At 47.3% G+C, this 25,160-nt stretch overlaps 1 protein-coding gene across 1 annotated transcript; it reads left to right on the top strand.

Moving 5' to 3' along the window:
• Positions 1-16,779: 16,779 nt before the first annotated feature.
• Positions 16,780-24,534, top strand: LOC149353345 (uncharacterized). The gene is made up of 4 exons (XM_089577329.1): positions 16,780-16,984; positions 18,382-18,629; positions 19,871-19,965; positions 24,316-24,534. The coding sequence occupies exons 1-3, from the start codon at positions 16,780-16,782 to the stop codon at positions 19,931-19,933; spliced, it is 516 nt and encodes a 171-aa protein (XP_089433455.1). The 3' UTR covers positions 19,934-19,965; positions 24,316-24,534.
• The last annotated feature ends 626 nt before the right edge of the window (positions 24,535-25,160 follow it).

Raw genomic sequence — 25,160 nt, 5'->3', positions numbered from 1 at the left:
AGATCACACGAAGTTTGAGTCCCTACCATAATCGGACAAAATCAATTAGTGCACATTGAAATCGGCTCTTCCCGTAGTTTAAAACAAGCTTCTGGCATGTTTTGCCATTAGTAGTAGCAAAGGTTTTCTTGTACAGCCGATTTTAGCTTTTGTGCGTCGTTTCATAGTGGTCCAGGCCGGTCCTGAAGCCGCTGGTCCTAGAGTGCCCGCAGATGCTGAAGTTGTGAGTTGTATCTCACCCACGTTAATATAATCGCATTTTGGTGGTGACATTACACACAAGTGACAGGCAATGTTTCGACGAGATTTTCGTGTATGGCTTTGAAGAAGATTGAAGCCTACCATAAATGCGTCGTATATGGTTGAGCAAAAGCAAACAGGAAATGGGATTGTGTGATCAATCATTTGTCAAAGCGAAGACGGAAAGTGTTTTCACTCCACACTGAGAGAGAAATCATTGGATTCATTGCAAAAGCAAAATACCGTGTGGCGCTATTTGCTTGATTGCGCAGTTGAGTCCTACTGCGTCATGGAGTTCTACTACATCGTATATTTGGGAGGGAGACGCTCGCCCTCTATTGTGGCTTGAAATTCGGGGAGGCCGGGCAGCCATATTGGAAGTTGACTGGTTTGAATCTTGGGGAGGCCGGGCAGCCATTCTGAACGTCAGTGATTGTTTCAGGAGGGAAACGCTTGACCCCTCCATATTCACTTCGCACTCAGGGAGGCCGAGTAGCCATGCAGAACTTTTTGCTAGGCTAGTTGGTTCATTGTGACACGAGTGAAAACAGCGCGAAAGGAGCCCGAAGACGAAACGAAGGGACAGGAAAGAGCGCTCTTTCCTGTCCCTTCTTCGTTTCTCCCTCCGGCTCCTTTCGCGCTGTTTTCACTCGTGCCGAGTAGCCATATTGGACTTTGAGAAATTTGTTGCGACATTCATTGCCACGTTCAGCACTGACTAGAGTTACGAAGAATGACCTCAACCAACTGTCCCCCCATGGAACTGTGGTCGTCGGCCCTCAGCGTCAACGGCCTGAAATCGTGCATGTAGTGCGCTTAAAGCCGTACTTTTCGCGTGACTGAGCGCTGTGTTCACGCTGTTTCGTATCTTTTCCCCTTACCCCACGTGTGAACTTGACTCTCCCTGCATGTCATCTAGCGCGCACTGTATAGTTCACCTCACCCCCAGTCTTTCTTTTTTGTTCCTCCTCCCCTCACTGTACATATCCCATTCCACATCGAGACGATGTTTGCTTTCGCGGGGGGGGAATAATGCCACGCGCCTAACGCGCCGCGCGGCCTCCGCGCTGAGTCGAAGACGACGACGAAGCGGCGGTGGGCTCTCGTGGCGCGCTGTTCTGTTCTGTGTCGTGGAAGCTGGCTCCATAATTAAAAGAAGGCTCCCGGTCTTGGGTACTTCCCGACGTCTACCTTCACGGCTCCTCTGGTCGTGACAATATGAATATTTTTACAATTTTTGGCTTCGAATAATACCCATTTTTCGAACTGGGCGAAAGAAATGGCATTGTCCACATCGTCTTTTATGGGTGTGCGTCCGCCCGACCCTTTCTTTGACGACCTTGTCGCCCATCGGTCTCATGTACACAATGGTTTCAGACTTTTGAACTTTACTTGAGTGTTTCTGGTGGAGCATCGGCACCAGCTAAAAGTAAAAAATAACTTGATTTACAACTTGGGAGATGAAAGCCGCAGGACCCACTTAACGCGATTTGCGTCGCAAAAATAGGCAACTGCGTCACAGCCTTCCACTGGTGTTGCGACACTAGATATCCATAAGCAAACAGTTACTCTCCTGGAGAGTTTGCAATTGAATGTCACTTGGTGATTGAAAGGCATCGTTCAGAATCGCTGTCAACTAGCTGGCGAATCTGTCGCCGAGTATGCAGCTGCTCTCAGAGATTTGGTTAATATTTGCATCTATCCTTCACCAGAAGTCATGTTGAGCGATCGTTTCGTTACTGGCCTCTCTGCCCAGCACGTCCGGGAACGATTATTATTGGAAAGCCCCTACGTATCTTTTGCGACTGCATCCCGAATTGCTCTCCAATACGAACAGGTTAGCAAGGATGCACAGGAACTTGCAGCGCCCGTGCAAGTAATCAGAAGAACAATGCAAACTTCGTTGTTAATGCCCGCCTTTCCCTTTGGACGCTGTGATGTGCACACCAAACTGTCGAGGGATTTTTGGAACGCGGCGTGCCGGCAGTGATGCGTCGGACAGCGGAGCGCCGTGCGTGTCCACCCCGCGCGGCGCATGTGCGCGTGCAAATGATGTGCGCGAGGCAGGCAAGAGGACCGGAGAGCTGATGTGTCAGCAAACAGAGGTGTAGAGGAAGACACCGTACCACAAGTCTGGTCACTCAAGCGTGTAGGTGGCAGCCGTCAGACTTCGGGTTTGTGCTGCCGTGGACTTCCCTTGAATCAACGACGCAGGCCTACTGCGTCCCTTTCGAGTTCGGAAGTGGCAGCAGATGGATTGAGGGTCCTTGCTGCCGAGGCTTCCTTAGATAGGCTGCACAAGCCTACGGTGTTTTGGAACGCCGTCGACGGGACCTGGCTACGGTTTTTCTGCTGCAGATGCCCAGTTCTTGGGGCGGCTGACAGGAGTTCGTCAGCGTCTCCCGTGTCCATCTCCGTTCCTCACCTCCTGGCTCTCTACCACCGCCTCCCTGGACGCAACGCCAGCGACGCATCGCGAGTCGCCAACCTGCGTCCTTGCTGCCTGCAAGGTATTCCCGCTCCACCTGGGACGCTTTGTATCCGGTGAACTCTCTCCTTTTTATCCGTAGTGTTGTACGCGTGTCTAGTGTGTGTTTTGAAGGTTTGAAGGTTTGAAGGTTTATTTCCGCAACTAGGTGTTGCGAGGACAGCCAGGGAAAAAGCTGTATAGACAGCTTGAGAGGTCCTGGCTTCCTCTTACAGTGCAGCATTGACGGCGGCGGAATGGGACATTAAACAAAATGTAAGAAAAAAACACGTATGTTCTGTACATAGAATGACACATGTACTTTCAGTAAGCAGTACATTCTGCTTGTAAAAGAAAAAAGAACTATATTAGGTCAAAGAGACTATAAAGGCAAACACAGGGAGGAGAAAATAAAGGACAGCAGAACTGACAGGTGCACTGAAAAAGGTAATAGCAAGAAAAAAAAAAGAACTACACGAATATTTGGGGCAATTCTTTCAGAGAAATATTGGAGACATCAAGATTCTTGTGGCAGTACAACTGGTTCAGAAGTGTCGGTAAGGTATGCTGCAACATTTGTTTGCCATAGTTTGTACGGCATTTCTTAACATTCCAAGGCTCTGCTGCGCGGGTATCATACACAGTTCTGCTTTGCTCTAACCTAGCAAATGTAAGTAAGAAGTCATCATTTTTCATTATGGCGAGTTTATATTTATAGCACAGCCTATAGTTATACATGGATTTCATTGGAATAACGTTGTGTCGGTGGAAAAGGCTCGCAGTGTGGAAGAAATACGGCACTTTACATGCAATGCGTATAATACGTTTTTGTAAGACAGTGAGTTTGTTAATATTTTCAGCTGTTGTTGTTGCCCACACCATACATCCGTAGCTGGCTATGGAAGAGAACAAAGAGTGATAAAGTAACATGTTGACTGACGTAGGAAAATTAAAGCAATGGCGGCGCATGATACCAACTGTTCTGGAAAGTTTCTGAACGACGTAATTAATATGGTCATTCCACGACATATCTGCTGCAAAGTAAACGCCCAGAGTTTTCACAGACTGCACAAATTCTATTCTGGTATTGTTTAATTCAATTAGAGGAAGTTCAAAGTGTTTGTGACGTGGGTGGAACATGACGGCTGCAGTTTTACTAACGTTAATTCTTAAGTGATTATCAGCAGTCAAAGTATTTATTTCTTTTAAGGTTTTATTAGCTCGATTTGCGAGATCAGCCGTTGAAGTACCCGAAAAAAACAGACTAGTGTCATCTGCATAAATTATGTACTTAGCAGTGCTATCGATGCGAACAATATCATTAATATAGAGAACAAAAAGAAACGGACCCAAAATGCTCCCTTGCGGAACGCCAGAAGCTACCGCTTTCAACTGGGAGCATTCACCGGCAATACTAACAAACTGAGATCTATGTCGCAAGTATGAGGAAATCAGCATATGGGCTATGCCTCTAATACCGTAGTGGTCTAATTTTTTAAGCAGCACAGAGTGATTAACAAGGTCAAACGCCTTTGAAAAATCTAAAAATAAACCAAGTACCATGTTTTTGGCTTCAAAATGTTTTAGTATGAATTCTTTCTGAGCAAGGAGAGCTAACTCAGTCGATCTATTTTTACGAAACCCATATTGAGCGGTAGTGATAATGTTACATCTTTCAGTGAAGGAGGATAGCCGTTTAAGAATAACTTTTTCGAGGCCTTTGGAAAACACAGGTAAGATTGATATCGGGCGATAGTTTCCCATTTCATTTTTGTTTCCTTTTTTATACACTACTGTGACTTTTGCCCTTTGCATAAGACGCGGAAAAACACCGGAAACTAAGGATAGGTTGAAGATATGGGCGAGGGAAGGTGCAAGAATGTCGATAGTATATTTTATGGGCTGTATCTGAAAACCTGATGCATCTGTAGCTTTACTATTATTAAGCGCTAAAAATTCTGTAATTACTTCATTTACTGTAACCGGTGTTAAAAATATTGTTTCACTATTTCTGGCACTCATGTAGGAAAGATTTACGTCGCCGCTTGATGTGTTTCCTTGGTGTTTTCGTTTCTTTTATTGGCTCCTTTCCTTTAAAGTATAAACACGGCTTCGTTTTGCTTTGTTTGATTCGTTTGTTTTCTTCTTCTAACCTGCACGCGAGAGCGTTCCCCTCCAGCCGTCGGGGACTCGTCACCCTAATTCGCGACAGACGCCAGGGTCCGAACTTCCTTTTTTGGCTGTACGGCCTTTCACAACAGCCCTCGGAGTTTTCTGCAGTTTTTTCCGTCAAGGTGGGGGGCGCGCCATCACAACGACCTCAGTAGTCGACGGAACGTTACGTCCAACCTCTATCACCGCAACTGCCTCCACGATACAGCATGCCTCCATCTTCACAAATGCATCAGTTTCGTCAACTTACATCTGCACGGAACCTTCATCGTCCACAACTGTCGTCGCAATCATTCCAAGCCGTTAGACAGCTTCGACAATTGCCGACACCATCGCCGAGTTCATCTAACCTCACCTACTGTCAACCGCCGTGTAGCGGATCAAGTCGCTACACGGCCACAGCATTCACATGTCCGGCCCACGGGAAGCCCTGCTTCTATGGTAGAAAGATCGGACACTTTCAACCTTTCTGCTACCAATGCAGACCACTGATTAGGGAAGTAACCCAGCAACATTCCCAGGAGTGAGAGTACCTGCAAGAATGTGTGGCGACACAGCGCTACGGGGAAGAGGGAAAAGGATGATACACCCCTACTGAAGAGGTGTGCCAACAGCTCGGAGAAGAACTCACTTTCACTATTGAGGCATGCCAGGAGGAAGTGGAAGGACCCAATCTTGTGTGGGAAGTTGAATTCCCTTTTGTGCCAGAAAATTACTGTGTGAACGAACCACTAGTTGTGCGAGAGGCTGTCTAGGTTGTTAACGGAGGAGATGAAGTTTTGCCTGTTAGCGAAGACGCAGACGTCATGTCTGCTAGAAAAAGACTATGAGTTTCAGCGAAAGAGAAGAGATCATGTTCGTCGACAAAAGAGAAAATGTTATGTTTGAAAGAGGTGCACAGTCAACTTCCGGAGGTGCAGTGAATGACAGGCATGCTCCTGCGAGAGAAACGTTTGAAGCTGTAAAGATGCGATATAGAGTACAAAACAAACAGGCATATTGCAAAAAATACACGGATCAGCGTAAAGCTGCCAAACCTCCTCCTTTCCAAGTTGGTGACTGTGAGAGTCCGTCGACCCATAGTTCGTTTCAAGGGAGACAAACAGTTATCCGGACCTAAAAACATTGTTGGCCAACGAGGCCCTTCTTCTTTTCGTCTCGATGATGCGAAGCTGTGGAATGCTTCTAAACTGACTAAATCTGTCAAACCAAAAGGTCCTGAAGGCCACGAGGTCTTCGAATTTTTGAACACGCCATTTCCATATGATTCTGGAAGGTATGCACGGGACTTGAGCTCCACGCCAACAGCCATGAGCCCAGAACCTCCTGTGCCTACATCATTCTATGACATGTCTGAACCCCGAATCCCTACTGAGACTCATCTGCCCACTTCACGGAGTATTGTTAGTGGTTCTTATTTTCGATTGAATTCTGTGCCTTTGGTTGGCAGTGCTCCGTGATTCCCGAGGAGGAGGCACCTGACACAAGGAACTATACAGCAGCATCTGCCTCAAGAATCCGCACTCCCCTACGGAGCCCCCAATTTGGTTCCAGAATCAGCCTCCATCACCATCTCAGTCAGCACCCCAACGACTACCTAGGCTTAAAAGGGAGATTCGTAGGCCTATATGGATGAAAGACTATGTGCCTAAATGATTCTTCTATATATAGTTCGTTGATTTGTTGACTGAGATGATTGGGAACAGTGATATCTTGGGTACATAGAGGAGGATCAGAGTGTTATTTCAAGATGTCCAACAGTAATGCCATTTTCAATCATGATATATCTACATGTGCTATCAATGTTAAGTAGTCTGTTTTATTCACAGATGAATAATGTTGTACATGCAGCTTTGTTTCAAGTATTGAAAGTCAATGGGTTGTCAATTTTTTTTTATTCCCTTATCCATGCACATGTATGGAACCTTATAGAAAGATACACAAGCTAGCATTAATTATTGCGGTGTAATCCTTTCTAATAAGCAACCAATAGCTGCTTTTGCCCTAAGTACTTAAAGCTGTTCTAACATTTTTTTAAATGCAAAATTATGCTATATATAATCTTCCTCACCATCTTGTTGTATTGATTTGTGCCCGGTATGCGGGATCACGAGTTTTCTTGAGGGCGTTGCACCATTAAAAACCACTTTGTGATTTTGTTGGGAAAGGCAATGTTTACCGAACCTCGCCTATATACATTTCCTGACAAGGAGAGCAAATGAATGATCTGCAATGCCAGCGCACATTTAATATATTGTGTCTTGTTTTTTTTTTTCAAAAACAATGCCTATTCTGGGTATATAATTTTGTGTATTTTTTATATTTTGGAACGTAAAATGTTTGTTATTGCTTGAATGTTTTTCAGAACTTTTTTGCAAACTTTACAAAGTCCTCTTACCTGAAGGAAGGGAGTATGTTTTATCCATTGGTTTTAGTTTCGCTTTCGATTTTATGTGTTGGCTATTTGCTCGTTTGTGTTTGTGTACTTGTGGATCGGCTGTTTGTCACATTCTTGTTATCTTAAATACTTGTGCGCGTCGAATAAATTGAGTCTTTGGTCACAGTTCTCGTGGAGCATAGTCTCTTCGTACAGCCGCCTCGGCCGATACAACAAAATGTGTAGTGCGGGAGTGCGTTTATGAATGCATCGCCACGATTGTCGTCACCAGCCAAGCCATAGCATGTCGGCCGTTAACGTGTTTTTTACCTTAGGCGAAAAGAAGTAGCCCATGCCGCTGACAGGCACCAGCCTCTTAATGTGTATGTCTATAAAAAAATTGTAGAGGTAAGTTTACCGTTTTAGCGCATTCATCAGCGAAAGCCGGTTGGCAAACGCATTCCTCCGACGCTCGCTCTCCGCCGATAGTAGATGTGGACGCGTGCTCGACAAACTGCGCCGGCGTCTCGGTAGAAGCATTTCCGTCTTTGCCAGCCGCCACGGCACCATCGGTCGTCGTTGCAGCGCAACCACCGTATGGTAGTGTCGCACGTTGCTCGTTCGTGCACGTTCAACTCGGATATCACGACGCTTTCAACGTTCCAGTCGGAATGGAGAATATTCACTACCGCCGGCATGGTGAATCTGCGAGCGTCCCACGTCGCACACATTTCGCGAACATCCATCTTGCACTACTGGGCACCCCATCAAGGTGGCATTAAAATACACGGCTGCGTCTTTTGAGTAAAGGAAAGTTTCGTAGCAACTGTCTCATATCTCTGTGGACTCGTAGCTGCAGTAACAGATTGCCTTGCGAGGAGGGCAGGCAGGAAAGGAAAGACGCAGAACAGCGCAGGGGATGGGGGGGTTGGCAGGAAGGTAGAATTGAAAGAAGGGAGAAAGGTACTACGGCTTGCTGAGGATGCTTGCGGAGCCCTCCTTTACGGTACCTCTTTCTCCCTACCTTCTTTCGCTCCCTCCTTTATCGATGGCTGACTCATGTTCTGAGCACTGCAAACATAAGTTGTTCCGCGTATATCCTCTTTGGCAATATCGCTATTACAAATAGCAGTTTAAACAAATGTGTGGTTGGCAAAGGTAACTTGCTAGTGCATGTTAAAGTACCCTGCGCGGTCTGAACTGTTCAGGGGCACTCCGCTAAACCACCCGTTTTTCTTTCTTCCTTACTTCCTACCTTGCCCCACGGCAGGGTTGAGGTGTACACAAAAAAAGCTTATTTCGTTTTATCCTGCGCCCTAAAGCTCACCAGCGGAACGCCGTAACCACTATACCTGCCCCGAATTTGGTGCGTAAGGTTTAATTGTTTTCTTCCGCTTCATAACCATTAGGCCACCGCAGCGGATCTGTTTTGATATCACGTGCGCAGTGACACCTGCACCAAGGTACAGGCAGGAGGCATCGAAGAAAATCTCATGAACAGCTCGTTCAGACATGTTGCAGCAGCACGCCGCAGGGCAAACAGAAGGCGAGTCACGCCACGTCCGAAACGTTTTACAGCGCTAGCTCTTAAAGCGAAGGGTCAAGGGCTTCACGTAGAGATCGGCTTTAACATGTAGCGTCCGCGATCACGCGACCGTCCCTTGCGCATAGCTGGGGCCTCGCGCTAGCGCCAAAGACAGCGTCAAACGTCTCACAAGATAACCTGCCATGACTGGACGACGCAGCATTGTGCGTTCCTGTGCAGTAGGCACTGCAGTTTTTATAATAAGGCCGCCACTGGCGATGTAGAACAGAAGACGCGTTGTGGAAGGGCCATAGAAGCAGCCGAAGCGGAGCGTCATGTTCGGAACGCTGCACGTAAGTGGAAGCCGGAGCCACAAACGTGCTGCGTGTCGAACAGAAGACGAACGCTGTCGGAACGCTGCCCGCTAACGAGCCGCATGACAAGGTGTTAAGTCCGTGCGAAGACATTTTTCACATCGTAAGGCACTCGTTGTAATCCTCCCGAAACTCAAACACAATCATGACAAGGTCATGCGTCGTGGCAGCATTCAACGCAAATGTAACATTTGGAAAGGCCCCACTTAGAACCAGCTGACGTTGATCACTCACATTACAAAGGGTGTAATTACCACTTATTTTTAGGCGAAAACCTTATAAGGCCCACTAACACTGAAACCCGGCGTCGTTGTCTGCGTCAAGGAAATGTAGTCCGCAAAGCTCCCACTGACGTCATCAATAACGAAATTTCTTTTCTCTTAAGATGCAGAGAATTAAACCAAGGCCTTCTGATCGCGAGGCGAGCACGCAACCCATACGCCCCAAAACCGCGTTACTTCTGGCTGATAAAGGTGAACCAAGTGCATACGTTGCCTTACGACTGTATGTTAATGAGTAAGTGTGTCATTAGAAAGGAGGGAAAAAAATATGAAGCAAAATTTTATGCTTTCGCCAAAGCACCTAAGAAGACTTAAGTGCTCTCCGCAATTTTTTTTATAACGCCATTGGGACGTTACTAATACTAAGAAGGAGATGAAAATGAGCTCGGTCATATATTAAGTATTAGCCGGAAAACTTCAGCGTACCTTTCAAAAAAGGGAGGAAAATAGAAGGACACTTAAGTTTCGCCTTTAGGAGTGGAACGCTACAGCGTGTTGCAGCGCTGCCAGGGAGTCCACGGAACGCCATCGCCCGTTCGGTCCGACGCCTTGCCCGTTGGTTGGAAAAATCGAAAATTGGGAAGGAGATGACGCAGTAACAGCCGCAGTTATCTTGGTGGGCAACCGAACCACGCATGATACGTGGTTTTTAAGCAGCCCCCGGTTATAGGTCACCGGTTCGAATCCTTGTCGCGCGCTATAGGCTCTGACTTAATAGTAAGTTTATGCTGCACCAAACGCTGAATCGTATGACACTATCCGGAACATTCTGTAGCAAACAATTGGCAGTATACGATTGTTTTTACGCCGCCCCCATTATTTCCTACACGCGGTGCCGACTACTGCTACTACGCCGACGGCTTTTCCCACCAAACGAGCTGTATACAATGTCGCGCAATATCTTTGTCATATCATAAGCAAAAACAATTTTCCACCGAGCCTACATAGTTCCAGCAGAAATGGTGCTGTTAAATTCTAGTTATTTCTTGTTTGAGAGATAGAGAGTAAAAAAATATTTCATTGATCTCTTCTGAAGACAGAACTGCTGCCTAAGACATTTCTGTTACATTAATACCTTAAAAACTTGCGTAGTTACACGTAAATCCTACCGGCAAAATGTCGCTATGTCCGCGTGATTATGCGCCACGAAAGCTTTGTACGCTTTCCGGAACCCATATTCCACAGTCCACTCTTGCTGAAATTTTGAGCACTGCCCTCTCTCTGGTCTGTACTGAGTTATGAGCCCGTAGTTTTTCTATTATTTCCTCCACAGAGCCTCCAGGGCTTTCAGATCGAGATTACATTGCATTACAAAGAGTGTTGAGCAAGTTTTGCCTTTTTTGGCTGCATTTTTTATGTGTGTGGGTGAAATGAAAATATTTCCCGTCCAAGTGAAAACTTGTGATGCCCTCTGTCCAAGCAGTACATCAAGTTTTGGTGTAGCAGCTATAACAGCATAGGTGCACTCCCTACAGAGAGAGAGAGAAACAACTTTATTTGCTCGAGATAAATACGACGTCTGCTTAGACGCCGTCGATTGGAGTGGTTCCCTCTTCACGGCACCCACATGCATCCCTGGCCGCCTGGCCCCTGGAGATCAGGACGAGCTGGTCTTCCACGGCGGGGGTGGTTAGCAAGGGCTCCCATCGCTCAGCGCTGCACCACATGTCTCTACATGGTCAAGGAAGAATTAAGAGCAGCTGTTGCCGATACTAACGGCGCCACGCACTGGTGACAACTTTGCTATCAAAGTAAAGGAACACAGGGAACAAATCCATCCAATTATTTTTTTCAGTCAATCTGTCTCACTTTCTGGCTATGTTGCCGCTTGTCCGCCAACAAAGGACGCACTTATCGGCGACAAAATTGTACTTAAAAATCTTCTTGCCAGTCACTTCCAATACATAACGTCATTACCGAAAAGGGCGGGTTGCCATCATTTCCCAAAGTGAGTGGTGGTGTACCGCAGCCTCTAAGATCCGCGCAAAGCTAAGTGTCGACGCATGCATTTTACTTGCGAAATCGGCCGGTGGTGGCGGCACCTATATTTCGTTTCTTTGCCTCTCCTTGCTTAAAAAATCTCTGTTTCCAGTGAAAGAGCTCCTTTCATGAAAAGAATGCGGTTCCCTGTCGATGCAAGCCAACTTCTCATTGTCTTCATTTTTCTATAACTGATCTGAGCGTTCTTTAATTATTTCCTCAGTGTTCTCTAATTGTTCTAAATATCCTAAACTATCTCAACTCGCCCTCTTAGTCAAGATTAAGAAAGAAATTTACACTGACGATGCAAACCCTTTGTTTGCGACGGAACAGCGCAAAACACCGGGACAAGAGACCTTCCCCTTGTTGGCAAGGCTGACGTAAACTAGACAGTGCATAGAACAAACTGATTTAAACATCTACCCACAAAAAAAAAATGAATGATTTAAAGAGCTAAAATCTAAATTTTGTGCCCGTATGAGAAAATGAAATAGCGTTCATCTGTGATACATATCCCAACCGCTCCAGTCACGTGTCAACAACCTTATCCTTCTTGCGTCAATTTGCCTTTTCGAAGTCGAAGAAAGAGAAGTGCAGCCGCTTGTCGCAGCCCTGCCTGCGAAGCATCTGCTTTTCGTGAGGACGCACCACAGCCGAGGAGCATCAAAGAAGAGCCAGCTTCCCGGCCAATGATGGAGCGTCGTCCTGCAGTAAGCGCCGCGGGCCGACGCCCCGCCCGCGGCACAGATGTCTGTAAGACGCGGTCTCCGAGCATCGCTACTCGGACACCGCCGGTGTGGCAGCCGAGCGAGCGGGTCACCAGGTAAGCAGGGACTGCAGTACCTAAGCACCTAAGCCCTGATCACTTAAGAAGAGAAGCACCTAAGCCTTCAGCATCAAGCAACTAAACACTTAGCGCCGAAGCACACGAGCCTTTAAGCCTTGGGCGCCTAAGCATTAAAGCTTGTGGAGGAAAGCGTTCTTTCGCGAAGTCGCACTTCTGTTGTGCTAACGAATGTCACTGTATTTCCTACGTTCAGTCGAAGAACGGATTACGACAATGTAATGTCGTGTTCGCGCGGGATCGCGATGTCAGTGCGCGTTAAAGAACCCCAGGTGGTCGAAATTTCCGGAGCCCTTCACTGCGGCGTCTCTCATAGCCTGAGTCGCTTTGAGATGTTAAACCCCTACAAACCAAACCAGAGCAAAAAAAAAAAAAATATGGGGCAGATTTTTTCTAGCGAGGAATAAAACGAAAATGCAGAGGTGGTATAAGAAAAAGGAAAATGCGCCGAATTGTTTAACACTCTATGGGATCAAGGATGAACGACTCTGTCTGGACGAGGGGTGAAGAAGGGAAGAAAACAAGGCAGCGAGAGGTGTCGCAGTGGAGGGCTCCGGGTAAATTTCGACCGCCTGGGGAGCTTAACATGCTCAGCATACGGATGCTTTTATGCTGTGCAATGTCAGCACACATTAAAGTGCCCCAGGTGGTCGATATTTATCCGGAACCCTCCCCTGCGGAGTCACATAGCCCATGTGGAGCCTCAGGATTGAGTGATTGATTGATCCCCCCACTGCTCCTGTGTAGGATTATGTATGTTGGGTACCTCCGTGTTTCTTTGGCAAGGCCGTAGATGGTGACCTTTTCCTCGCATGCTGGACAACTGCCTACATGCGCGGTTGGATGCATTTTACTGAACATATAGAGGCACCAGTGCGGGCTCGTTAGAAGCTGGCGCGAAATTACACTTTGTTCCTTAGTTAATTTAAAGCGAGGAGTTGAATAGCGTCTCCTAACCTGATGTTCAGCTGTAATTGTAGGTTCTGCCATGGAGTTTCCGATCAAAAACTGAATATTAAATGTGCTAAATAACTAGCATTTTAAACCATTCCACGTTATGGTTTATGGGCGTTTAACGTCCCGAAGCGACTCAGGCTATGAGGGGTGCCATAGGGAAGGGCTCAGCAAAATTTCGTCCACCTGGGGTTGGTACGTACACGTTAAAGCATCCAACGCGTTTCTGTGGATATAAAAACTTTCTTTTTTTTTCTCGGTTTCTGTTGAGGCAAACTGGGCTCATTTCGAAAACAAAACTCCTCAGTTAGCCCTGCATTCCTTCTCTCTTCTCCGCACCTTCCATCACAGGCTACGTTCCCCTTCATTTGGTGTCCGCTTTGCTTCAACAGACCAACATACCGAGCACTTCCTATGAGAGAGTTTGAGTAATGTACCGCAGACTGTGCAATCTTTCCTCAGTTTGTTTCTCTTTGTACTAATGTACAGTGAGGGCGGCGCTGTCGTCGTAGTCGAGAGAAAGGAGGAAAGACTCGGTCCGGAGGGAGTACCTGAGACTCCCGTGGTGGTGACTGCACCTGCGCCTGCTCCTGTCTCCCACCCACCCGCAGCGCCACAGCAGCAGCACCGCGTGCGCAAGCAGGCCACCCGCTTCGCCCACCGCCACGACATACGGCGACAGCTGCAAGCGGGAGACATGGTACTGCGCCAGCGCTTTGCCTTGCAGTGCTCCTCAACAACTCCCATTGGTACCTCCCTGGGCTTCGTTCAATCCCCGGCCCTTTTTCGCCGCTTCCTTAGCGTCTTTTGCGTCTGTTTCGTCGTTTGCCGATTGCGAGGAGTGGCGGCACGGCCAGATTAGTCATGTTAGGCGTCAGGGCTCTCACCTCATAGATGGAATCTTTGGTTACCTGAAGCACCACCGTGTGCAGTGTGAGATTGACTGAAAACGTTTTATTGCATGAAAGGATCGGATCATTTCGCTCTTGCAAAGGGACAGTCAGGAACTGATGAAGTGTTGGGAGGGTGCCACAGAACTAAAAGCAGGGCAAGCGTCTGACTGGTGAGAGTATACGACGTAACGTCTTATTGCCGCTTAGAGAACCCCTGCCGAGGATCTCGGATCTAATCGTCCCCTGAAGAGATGCTACCATGACTTCAGTGAGTTTCGGCCTGAAGACTTCACTTTCTGCATAAATCGCATCTCCCTATGTTGCTGCCGTGGTCCTTAATAAGATACGTGTTACTGTGTTCAGTAAACGACCATAACATGTGAGCTGCAACCCTGCTGTTATCAGTAGATGATAGCACTAAGAGATGCGAGAGGAACACTGGAACTCCTTGGTAGCGAAGGCCGCTCGTGTGTAAGACATGAAAGTTACAAACAGAAGGGGACATGCATTTCCTATACAGCCAGCTTTCGAAAGGCTTAGTCTAAGATTCAACAATTCTACGCTGTCGTTCACAGCGCCGCGACCTGCGTTTCAGGGTCTTCCCCGCGTGGTCGAGGCAGGCATGGACCCTCGACCTTGCCTCGGCGTGTCCAGCAGCGCCCCGGGCTTCACGAGGGTGCTGTCCTCACTGGCCGGTGCCTTCGTCACCGTATCCATCCTCATCGGTGTCGTCGGCTTCTTCGTGCTCAACATGCGTGCGTACACTCGAAACAGAACAGAGCAAAAAGGGAGTAAGTTGGGAGTGCACAAAAGGACAGCTTGCTCCCTTTTTACGCCATACACCGCATTCCTGTTTAGGGTGTATTCTCCTCTTGCCTTCTTGCTCTTATTGATCTCTTTCTTTGAACATTTATTCCAGGTTAGACAGACAGTTAAGTCTGATATTTGCAGAATACATGTGTTATATTCTGGCTATAGGCAGTTGCCTTTTCGGATTCTTTTTTTTTAATTATCCTTTGCGCTGATTTAACAGCTGTACGCATTCAGCACAATTATAACACAGCATCAAAACTTCCGTTGTTTTCTTTATAGAAGTTCACTTTTGCCAAGAGTAGTCTGTAGTTTTTTTCTGAAAATCTGGTGAAATTTTTGTTTTGAGCATAGGACCAAATGAAACTGCTTTCACATCTTCAAAGCTACGGAAACAATAGACGCATTTTCCCCATTTTCTTACCCGTTAGCCACTGACGACCACCACCTCGAAACCGTCGGTAAGTTTGGGACGATGGATTATGAAAAATAAGCTACTTTTGCCTTTCATACCTATAGACAACACGAGCTGACCGTGTACATCTGTGCATTTACCCACTGCCCAGGTGGAGCGGAACGGGATCACACGCAGCCATACGGTACGTTTGAGGAGGCGGGCGCACATGCGTGCTTCTAAGGATAATAAGTGCATGCAACCGCGACCAGACGATGCAGTCTAAGGTTTGACGACATCTCGTTGGTCGGGTCGTAGGCTCATGCTGAAAGAAAAAGGAGCGCCGACCAAAGGTTGCTGTTAAATTCTTAGATGTTTCGTCTTCCGCCAGGATGCTTTGTTCACACGGATCTCGACTCGCGTTTGTGATGCCGTCAAATGTGCGTGCACATATTCTCATCTCTCTTCTCACAACATCGTCACCCACCACGACCCTGTTTCATCTCTTTCCCTTCCCCAGTGCAGAGTAGCAGACCAGAAATCCGTATTTCCGGCCGATCTCTTGGCCTTTCCATTAAACTTATATCTTCTTCTCTTCTTTAGGCTTTAAAGAATTGCTTCGTAAAATGCGCAGCTCCCCAAAACCATTCCTCGTAATTTATGAGCGCTCTGCCCTGTGCAATCTATGTAAATACCATACGCAAGAGGCATTTAAATAAATGCTTTGGGAACAATTGTAGCCTACCGTACCGCACTGCTTCCAGCGCGCGTTCGCCGACATATATGGCCTTGGCACCAAGTATTGCTGCATCCGCAGTAACCAATGCGTGCTCTAAGCTGCCCTAGTCAACCCGCTGCAGATTTCCTCACAGCACCCGTGCATTCTACTCCATCTTCGTCTTATTCCCGATCCGAATTCCAGCTTTAAATCGTCCTATCTAGTAATGCGGACTCATTCCGAGGTTCCTACTTAATAATTCCTACTTTCCAGTCAGGTAATCCGTCGCCGGCGTTGTCATTGCGAGCGAAAAATCACGGGCATGGCTCTGGCAGGTGGTCCCCAGAGAGCAAACTAGGAGGCAAATAAGCCACCTAGATCAGGTGATTTTGCGTCGTCATCAAAACCTGCCCACCGAAAAGTCTGCAAACTACCCACCGTGGCAGATAGCAGTTAAATTGACGATTCGTCACTCGGGAAAAGCAACCTGGGTCTCACAACGCCCACCGCAAGAAGCACCTGCCATTGCAGGGTAGCTGTGCATAGCTTAACCGCTGCACCACCGCGCCAGGAGGGGTATGAGCACTCTCAAGGACCTACGAATGTAAAGTTTGGAATGATCTTCTAGATATATGGGATTTAACCCATTACGCTATTGCGTCACACCCTTAAGGCGTAGCTTATGTATCTCTTCCAATATTTCTCCCTCCGTATTACGGCTGCTGTTGCAACGTCGCAGGTTCCAGCTGCATGGGCGCCAACGCGGTCGTTCCCGGTATGGGCGGCGGCCGGATCGCGGTGGTGTTCAACTGGAACTCGTCCAGCCTTCTGAGGGCCGCGCCCAAAGACTACTACCTCAGCAAGCTGTGCACCCACTGTTGCATACACCTCGTCTGCATGGGCGCGCGCGTGGACCCTAACGGACTCCGGCTGCAGTTTCAAGAGGACGACACCGGTATGCACACGCGTATTTTCTACACCTGCGTGGAAGCAGGCATAGCGAGACTTCAGTTCAGTGCCATAGACTACCAACAGGCGAGGAGCAATACAACTCCGCAGCTCCTTGGCCACACGAAACAATCCGATTTGATCCGTTCAAGTAGCTCATGTCTCCACAATCAGTGCTGGCTGCTTTATTTAGGTAGCTTTATGTACCATGATTCCCATGGGGGATGAACTATTCCCTTAATGGCTGCTCCGGTAGAGCGGAGTGCCAGATCTCTCTCCGTATATTATTCTTGTGACAAAATCGTGCATCTTACTTGATACCACCTGCTTGTAAAGGACCAGAGCTCGCTACGTCCAAAAGCATTACGAGTTGAGTGGCTGCTTTATTTAGGTAGGTCTATGTACCGTGATTCCCATGGCGGATGAACTCTTCCCATAATGGCTGCTCGTGAAGATCGGAGTGCCAGATCTCCTTCCATACTACTATTGTGACAAAACTATGCATCTTACTTGACAGCGCCGGTTTGAAAATGACCAGAGTTTGCCACTCCAAAAGCACGGCGAGTTGAGTTGTTAAAGCTCATATTCTCTGTTCTGTCCGGGTTTATTTTCCGGCAGTAACTGGATAATTTCCTCGGTAAGCATGAAATTCATGCTTTGCAGTACAGGTGTTGCACTGTCTACTATGGTATCTGGATGGTGGATGGTGTGTGTGGATGGATTGGAACCACTCATGCCAAACCACACCGCAAAACAATTCTGCCGCCGACCTTGTTGTGGCGCATAACGAGCCTGAGACGAACCGCTTATGATAAACGCTTACGAATCAACAACGACAGGGGCCCTTAAGCTTAATCTGTCTCGAGTCAAACTGAAGCTGTTTCAGGTTATCGCAACCGACAAAAACACAACCATAACATCTGCGAAGCCACTTATGCAAGAGTCCGCGAACCGGGCCACTTAATTTCCGCCGCCCTCTCCATTCTTTTTTTGCAGGCGTCCCGCGTCTGTTCGCTGTTTAGCCCCAATATGGGGCGCCCACAACCGCAATCTTGACATTCCAGTCACTCCCACGCCCGTGGGCGTCGTGGATTGCCAGTGTTGAGATAGAATCGCTGTGCTACATGCTGCCACTGGCAACCCGACTTCGCAGTGATAGCAGAGGCTTCGAAATCCCGCATGGCTCCCTTCCACTCGCGGCACGCCCGTTGTTTTCATGTGCGGACGAAAAGTTTCCCAAGGTTCGCGTCACGTTCAGCATCATGTTCTCTTTCCGGTTCACCCAAGGTTCCCGGGTGATGCTCACCTGAGTTTGTCGACAGCGGGAGCCAGAAGGATTTCGCACTAAAAATAGAGACGTTCTCATAGTATAGAAAGCTTGACAGCTGGCGCGCTGCTACGCAGGACTCAAGTCCGTGCGCGACATGGACGCCCTGAAGACGAGCCACCCGCAGCTGAATCTGGTGCTCTCTGTGCGGCTGCTGGGCTCCGGCCCGCAGAACCTGACCGAAGGCACTGACGCCGCCTCGAGGCGCGCCCTGCTTGCCGACAGCGTGGCCCGCTGGCTCGGAGTGTTCAACTTGAATGGCATCGAGCTGCACTGGGACCGGCTACTGGCGGACCTCAACCCCGTCTACGTCGACTTCGTCAGGGTACGGCTCCGCGAGTGAGCCTAATAAATATCAACATTCACATGAACCGTAGTTTTGAGCAGTACGGCTGCGCTCAGGTGGGTGTTGATGACTGGTTACGGCAACGCCAACCAGTACATGCCACCCCCTGGCGCACGTGTCAAGTTGGCCGTAAAGTTAGCCATAGTTCGTCATAGCACCGGTGGGCGTCGCTTTGCGCGCGCCAGAGTTTCAAAAGGAGCGCTTGATGGGCAAAATTTTTTTGAACAGCAGCGCCTAGAGTACTGGCGCTTTCGAAATTCTAGATATTCGCATAGCTGCAATAGCAACCAGCTACAAGTCGGCCGACGCCATTGGCTGGAAGGGGGGCCTTTGACAGGGAAAAGCCGCTCCCTTTTTGAGTTTACTATAGTTCACATGATTCACCTGTTTCCTAATGTCAGCCAACACTCATACTGTTATATGCCGCAAGAAGGCCTATTTTTTAAAATTAGTGACGGGCTTCCCTTAAACATACGGCAGACACTCTATCCAATTCAATAGACTGGGAATGTAGTCCGCGTGCAAGCCGTTGATATTTCTTTGTTTTGGACCTCTGGTAAGCCACTGTACCGCATTTTCCCGTTTATAACTTACACTGTACAGTACAAGTCGCGGTTCCGTAAAAACTCATGTTTTGGTAGAAAAACAAATTTAGCAGATTAGTCATACCCGCTGCGATGGAACTGCAGCATACACTCCTTATTATTAAATTTCATTGGTAACGTAGTGATGATTTTATGATCGTTCCCGGACTCCCTGGTACTGCTCAGGTGTTTTAAATAGCCAAAGCGAACGTCACTACTGCACTTTCCGCATCGGCATGTTGGCAGTTGTGTATTTTCGCTGTCTTGTAGGAAACATGCAAAAAGATCTTCAAGATACCGAAAAAAAGCGCGACGTAAACCGTGTAAACTATGAGCTCATCTCGCGCACCATACGAACTTACGTAAAAAAAGTCTGCACACGAGTCCACCTGCAAACACCGGTGGCACCGACAAACGAGCAAACGGAAAGCCATGCCTTACACTCTGGAAAACGTGCTAAATGGTGTTGATTGTTAATTGAGCCCTTAAAAATGTTCACAAAGAACGTGATCGAAATAATTGCCTGGAGTGATCTTCTTTTAATTATTTTTTTTACACAGGACCATTCACCTCCGAGTACTAAGCGCGTAACAATCCCTTTCTCTATATGCTAAGTGCCTTTTTTCTTTTGTGCAGGCGATGCGTATCGCAACGAGGAAGATCCGCCTGCTGATGCTTGTCAGTATCCGCATGAAGTGAAGACCTTCATACAATGTGGAAGCCCTGCATAGGTATGCTGGAACCTAAGCTAACCTAACGTAAAGTACGCTGCAAATCATAGGCACCGAGTTTTCAGTCTGCCGAGGGGGAGGGGAGAGGGGAAGCAGTAGCACCCTATCCCATTTTCATTCGCCCTCCCCTCTTCTCCAGGCATGCTCCTTGGCAAGAGATACGCATTTTATCTCAGGATACTGAGCACATTACAGAGGTAACGGCAATTCACAGCAAGATAGAAGATAAAAAAAAAATAAGGGGGTCAAGTACTGATCCTTGAAGAACCCCAGAAACAAGTGGTACAGTAGAGGAACCAGCGTCATTAATGCTGACAAATTAGACATAAGAAGAAGAAAATCCACGCATCCATAGTTAAGAACTGCAGGGTCCATGTTCAGCATACTTAGTTTATGTAATACCAGTGAGTGGTTGGCTTTTTTGAATGCTTTAGCGAATTCAAGATATATGCAGTTAGATGAAAAAGCGGAGGAGTGCAAATAGGAGTGCAAGTCGTAAGTGAAGGAAAGTTTGTGGTTTATAGTTTATGGGGGAGGAGAGTTTAAGCCCCCCCGCGAAGCTTTCGGGGGGGGGGGGGGGTGTTGTTCGAGCCCTCCAGCCCTCTCCCCCCCCCCCCCCCCCCCCCGCAATCGGCGCCTATGAGTGAATAACACAAGCGCTACAAACACAGATGCAAAGGGGGAACACAGTGCTTATTCGCAACAGAAGGGTTTATTAAGAACCTTCAACATATACACCCCCCCCCCCCCCCAACCCAGAGCACTCACGTGTCGACCAATGCGCGGGAAGCTGTTACCTTGCATTCGTTATCCATGTATCTAAAAAATCTCTCTCTCTTCCGGAAAGGCTGACCGATGGATCGCTAACATAACAATTCCCGTATTTTGAAATGAAAAACGCTTTCCTTGTCTCCCTTGTTAGTCGATATCGGTGACGGAAAAGAACGTTCGTTCTTGAAAGTAACGGAAAGCATTCCTTTTTTTCGTTTTCGTTGTTGCAGTTTCGACAATTCGCCACCAAATTGCTTCACGTTCAGTTGCGAGTGAGAGCTGTGTTCCCCCTATGTGTCTGTGTTTGTAGCGCTTGTGTTATTCTCAATTATAGGTTAGGGTCACCTACTAGCAAATATATAATTTTTGCTAAAACAACGCTTTCATAAACCTTACAACTGCGTGAAAGCGCTGTACATGTGGCGCCGCCACTTGAGAATTCGTGCTGCGGCGACGAGTGACGTATTCGTGTGTTTTCTGGAGGAACGCTATTTCGCCGTTTTGGAGAGCAATTAGATTCAAAATACGAGGAAAGCAGCGCAGCGAGCGTAGCCGACATTGCGAAGAGTTTCATTATTAAAACAGCACAGAAAATAAGAAGAAGGCAAATGTTACTCGCAAACACGATCGCTGAATCTTTCGCCTCGCATTCTGTGCATTCAGGCTGCATGTAGCCGTTGTATGCGCAAGTTCAGAGCCGCAAGCTGTCAACGAAATTCACGCTGTGTGTGCTTGCTAAGGGGCTGTCGAAGCGGTATCGTTCTTCCTTCATGAGTCAAATCGGCCACTTAGTTCAGGCTGCTGGCGTAATAAAATTCCGAAGTCTTTATTTATTTTTAGCACGTGCTCATGCAGAGACGCGCATGCATGTACGTCTTCAACGTGTGAAGCACTGTGCCAGCGCGCGGTCTTCTATGTTTTCTGTTCAGTCGTCAGGGGAATATGCTTTTAGATGAGCTGAAGAACATCTGAGAAGTACCACATGCATGCACAATCACCTCTCACCTGGTTCACAAGTTTTCCAGCGAGGGTCATTATGCGCGCAGAACGCGGGGCGCTGGCACGCAAGCCAGGGTTTCCCGCGAGCAAAATGTTCAGCCAGCTGATGCGTGTTCGTCGAGATTATGCGTGCATCCCCTAACGACAGCTACAGCCGGCAAGCGGCAAACCACGGCTGGTCGGAACGTACCCCGATAAGTTTCCGATTACACCGCACAGGGAGCAATTCACGAGCGTACAAATCGCAGCGAACGCAGCAGAGTGAATCACAAGGGTTATCTGCGATCGTACCTACAGCGTAGTAAGCCAACAAACACGCGATAATACGCAGCGCAGTGCGTCGTTTGACGAGAAATGCACCTTTTAATTTTTCGCTCGGGCGTGCTATTGAATGAAATACTTTAGTGCGCGACTGCTGCCCACATACTTTTGAGGATCCCTCGAAGCTTACGTGTACGCTTCACGAGAGCACTCAACGCACCGAAGGCCACACGGTCGCGTTATCATCGCGGATGTATAGAGCAGTTTGGTCTGCATTTCTGGCTTCCCTCCATAACTTCCCGTAGTTTCTTTCACACCCACGTAGCCTATTTCTGCCATACGCTGCCGTTGGAACGATACGCAGATGGACTCGATGCAGCAGAGAGCCCCAGTCGAAATAGTAGGGGGCGGAGGTGGCCTGTGCAGTTGCAGCTAGCTGCCGTGACCACTGACCTGTTGACTTTCGGTATCCGGCTTCCAGCTGCGTTTCCGGTCTTTCTAAGTGGAGCCTCTGATTGATCGGAGTGCAAGGGCGCCATATAGAAATGACGTCACGACAGTTTATTCTTCGCAGGCGCTTTGAATGTGGGAGAGTTTCAGGACTTTCATTTGCGGTTTTCTTAGCAGCCCAGCCGCCTTTCTGCGCTGAAAAAAAAAAAGAAATCTCGGTAATGTTCCCGAGGAATAATCGATCCGTCTTGCTTAGTTCGATGTTTTCCTTTAGTGTCCCTTTAGCGCTCAGGAAATCTCAGAATACGAGCGTTTATGCATTTCGCCTACACCGAAATGAGATCACCGCACTTGGGATCGAACACAAGACTTCTAAATAAGTGGCAGGACGCCGTAACCACTGAGCGAAGGGTAGAAGTCGCAAAATAAGCTCGCATTTGTGTTTTATTAGAAGTTGGTAATAAGGTGTCAGCACCTCACCTGCAGCCGAGGTGTTGACAGAGGGCGTAGCCCTAGATGAAACGGAGATAGGTCCAAGAGAACATTGAGTCGCCTTACGAAGGATACAGGTAGAAGAGCTCACAGAGCTCTACGAAAGGGGCGTGTAAGAGAGGCACCGGTGTTTTAGTATTTTCTATTTGCAAGTGGCGGCACCATAAAAAGAATTTGGTGGTACTGTCAATTCACGCTTATTAGGCTTTCGAGCCTCGTTGCGTTGTGTTGTAAGCTGTACTAACCTTGTGTTGTAAACTGTATTAAGCGCAGCCTGAAACAGCTGTCCTCCGTAGTTTTCTGAAAGATATGACGAAAGCCCTGCCCCATGGGACAAACTTTGAAATCTCTGAAGCCTGTTGCAACGCAGTAACAGCCAACTTTACGAGGCGCGATTGACTAGTTTTTTTTCTTCATTTATTTGTCGAAGACTGCACAAAGAACTGTAGTTATAGCTATGGGAACGCAGTTCCTTTATTCAAACGCACGTGGTCATCGAACGAAAGAGTCAGGTCGCCAAGGCCTAAGGTCAATGCGTTAAGTCGGTAAATTACAATCGAGCGCCGCTGGGTCTTTACAGTTGACACGCGCCCACTATCCAAGGCCTTTCGCTGATGCCAAAATGCCGTACATGTAGGAGCCAATAAGTTTCTGTACATAAATCAAATTTAGTAACGAGAAGTGACAAGGCTGAACGCAAGCGTAGAGCGCCTTGTCTACTGACCCTCACTGCTGCTGATAAAGCCGGTTAGCCTAAAAAGAAAACGAATGCGTGATGACCACTTGTGCCGTACTGTATGTATGGTGTCGCCATGTGTGTGCTGTACAACGAAGAAAAAAGTGGCGAATGTTTTAGCACGATTTTTACATTCTAGTGTGATGAGATTCTTCAGCGAAGCTTGCACCGCTCCGCATGCAATGATTGTCTCCTAATATATGTGCTACATCCTTTCCATGGCGCATGCTTTGGCATTTCTAATTTGACCGAACGAGCTCTGGACCCGAAAAAGCATATCGGTCATTGTTCTGCTGCCGATTTCATTCTAGTAAACGCACCTCGGAGCCCGAGTAGTGTGGTGAAAGCGTCTGATAGCTTACGGCATTCGTTCAACAGCACTATTATTGAGCTCGTTCTGAAGAGCGTATAAACTCTGTATAAACGCCGGAATTGCAGAATTTATAAGGCAGTACAACAAAAAGATGATGTCCACAGGTATCTTTATTTCAGGAGTTCTCTACCATAACAAGGAGAAAAGGCTCGAAGAGACGTGCGCCTCATGACTAGATCATCTTTCTCCTTAAAGTTACAGTTACTAAAAACCTGGAGGGACTAATACAAAATAATCTCCTTGCTTCTCTGCGCCCTTTTCATTGCAGAATGGCTACCATCCCGAAGACAGACACTTTTCAACGCAGGACACGCAACGCACACTGAACCATTCATCTTTTCTTTTTTTTTTACGGCCCTCCGTATCGAAGGGTACAATATTGAGTTCTACATTTCTGCAGCCGAGTGTCGAAATCACATGCCCAAATATTTTAGTGTAATAGTTTTTGCTGCTTTTAGAGCGCGAAAACTCTGCTAACACATTCGCGAATAAGAAACCAAAGAAAAAAAGGTGGGGGGAATGAGATTCGTCGAAGTGTTCTGGTCAAAATTCTGATGCAGACTAGGCGTATAGCGTTTTAAACATCTCCTCGGCTAAGTGCGATAATATTTTGTGGTGATCACAAGGCGCACGGCTAACAAGACTAAATAAGCATTTGATGATATATTTGGGAAAAATATTAATTCCCTTTGAATAAAGCTTAGCGACACATAAACGTGATCCATTCCACTAAATAAAGTAAACAATAGATTGCAAAAAAATAAAAATATAGTTGCTCAGATGCTTCTTTATGAACAAATGCTTGAAATTTAGCATTCGTCAGATGATGTGCGAAGTATTTGTTTAGTCAATGTTTTTGAGACGAAATAGCTATAGCCATTCCAGGTCGGAAAGAGAGGGCCAAAACATGATAATTTTGAATGAAACTGAAGTAAATAGTAATATGACCATGAGTCTGAAAAATATGCCGGCATCAGAAAATGTACTTGTTGCCAAAGGAGTCGCTCAAAAGGTGTATGAGGTTGCAAGCGTAACCTTTTCAGTTTGTGGAAATTTAGTGCTTGCGAGGGGAGAGAATTGCCGCACATAAGGCTTCTATTCAGCCATGGTGGT

Source organism: Amblyomma mixtum, chromosome 3 (genome assembly GCF_055824585.1).
Source record: "Amblyomma mixtum isolate Tamu chromosome 3, ASM5582458v1, whole genome shotgun sequence".
In the NCBI taxonomy this organism is placed as follows: Eukaryota; Metazoa; Arthropoda; class Arachnida; order Ixodida; family Ixodidae; genus Amblyomma; species Amblyomma mixtum.
Note: the sequence above shows the minus strand (reverse complement) of the source record. Positions and strands in the feature narration are given on the sequence as shown.

What these genes read in the sequence shown, in the direction of transcription:
- LOC149353345 (XM_089577329.1), top strand. Translation starts at nt 16,780, where the DNA reads ATGGGCGCCAACGCGGTCGTTCCCGGTATGGGCGGCGGCCGGATCGCG. An exon ending in GTTTCAAGAGGACGACACCG is followed by an intron (nt 16,985 to 18,381) that starts GTATGCACACGC and finishes GCTGCTACGCAG; the next exon opens with GACTCAAGTCCGTGCGCGAC. An exon ending in TCTACGTCGACTTCGTCAGG is followed by an intron (nt 18,630 to 19,870) that starts GTACGGCTCCGC and finishes TCTTTTGTGCAG; the next exon opens with GCGATGCGTATCGCAACGAG.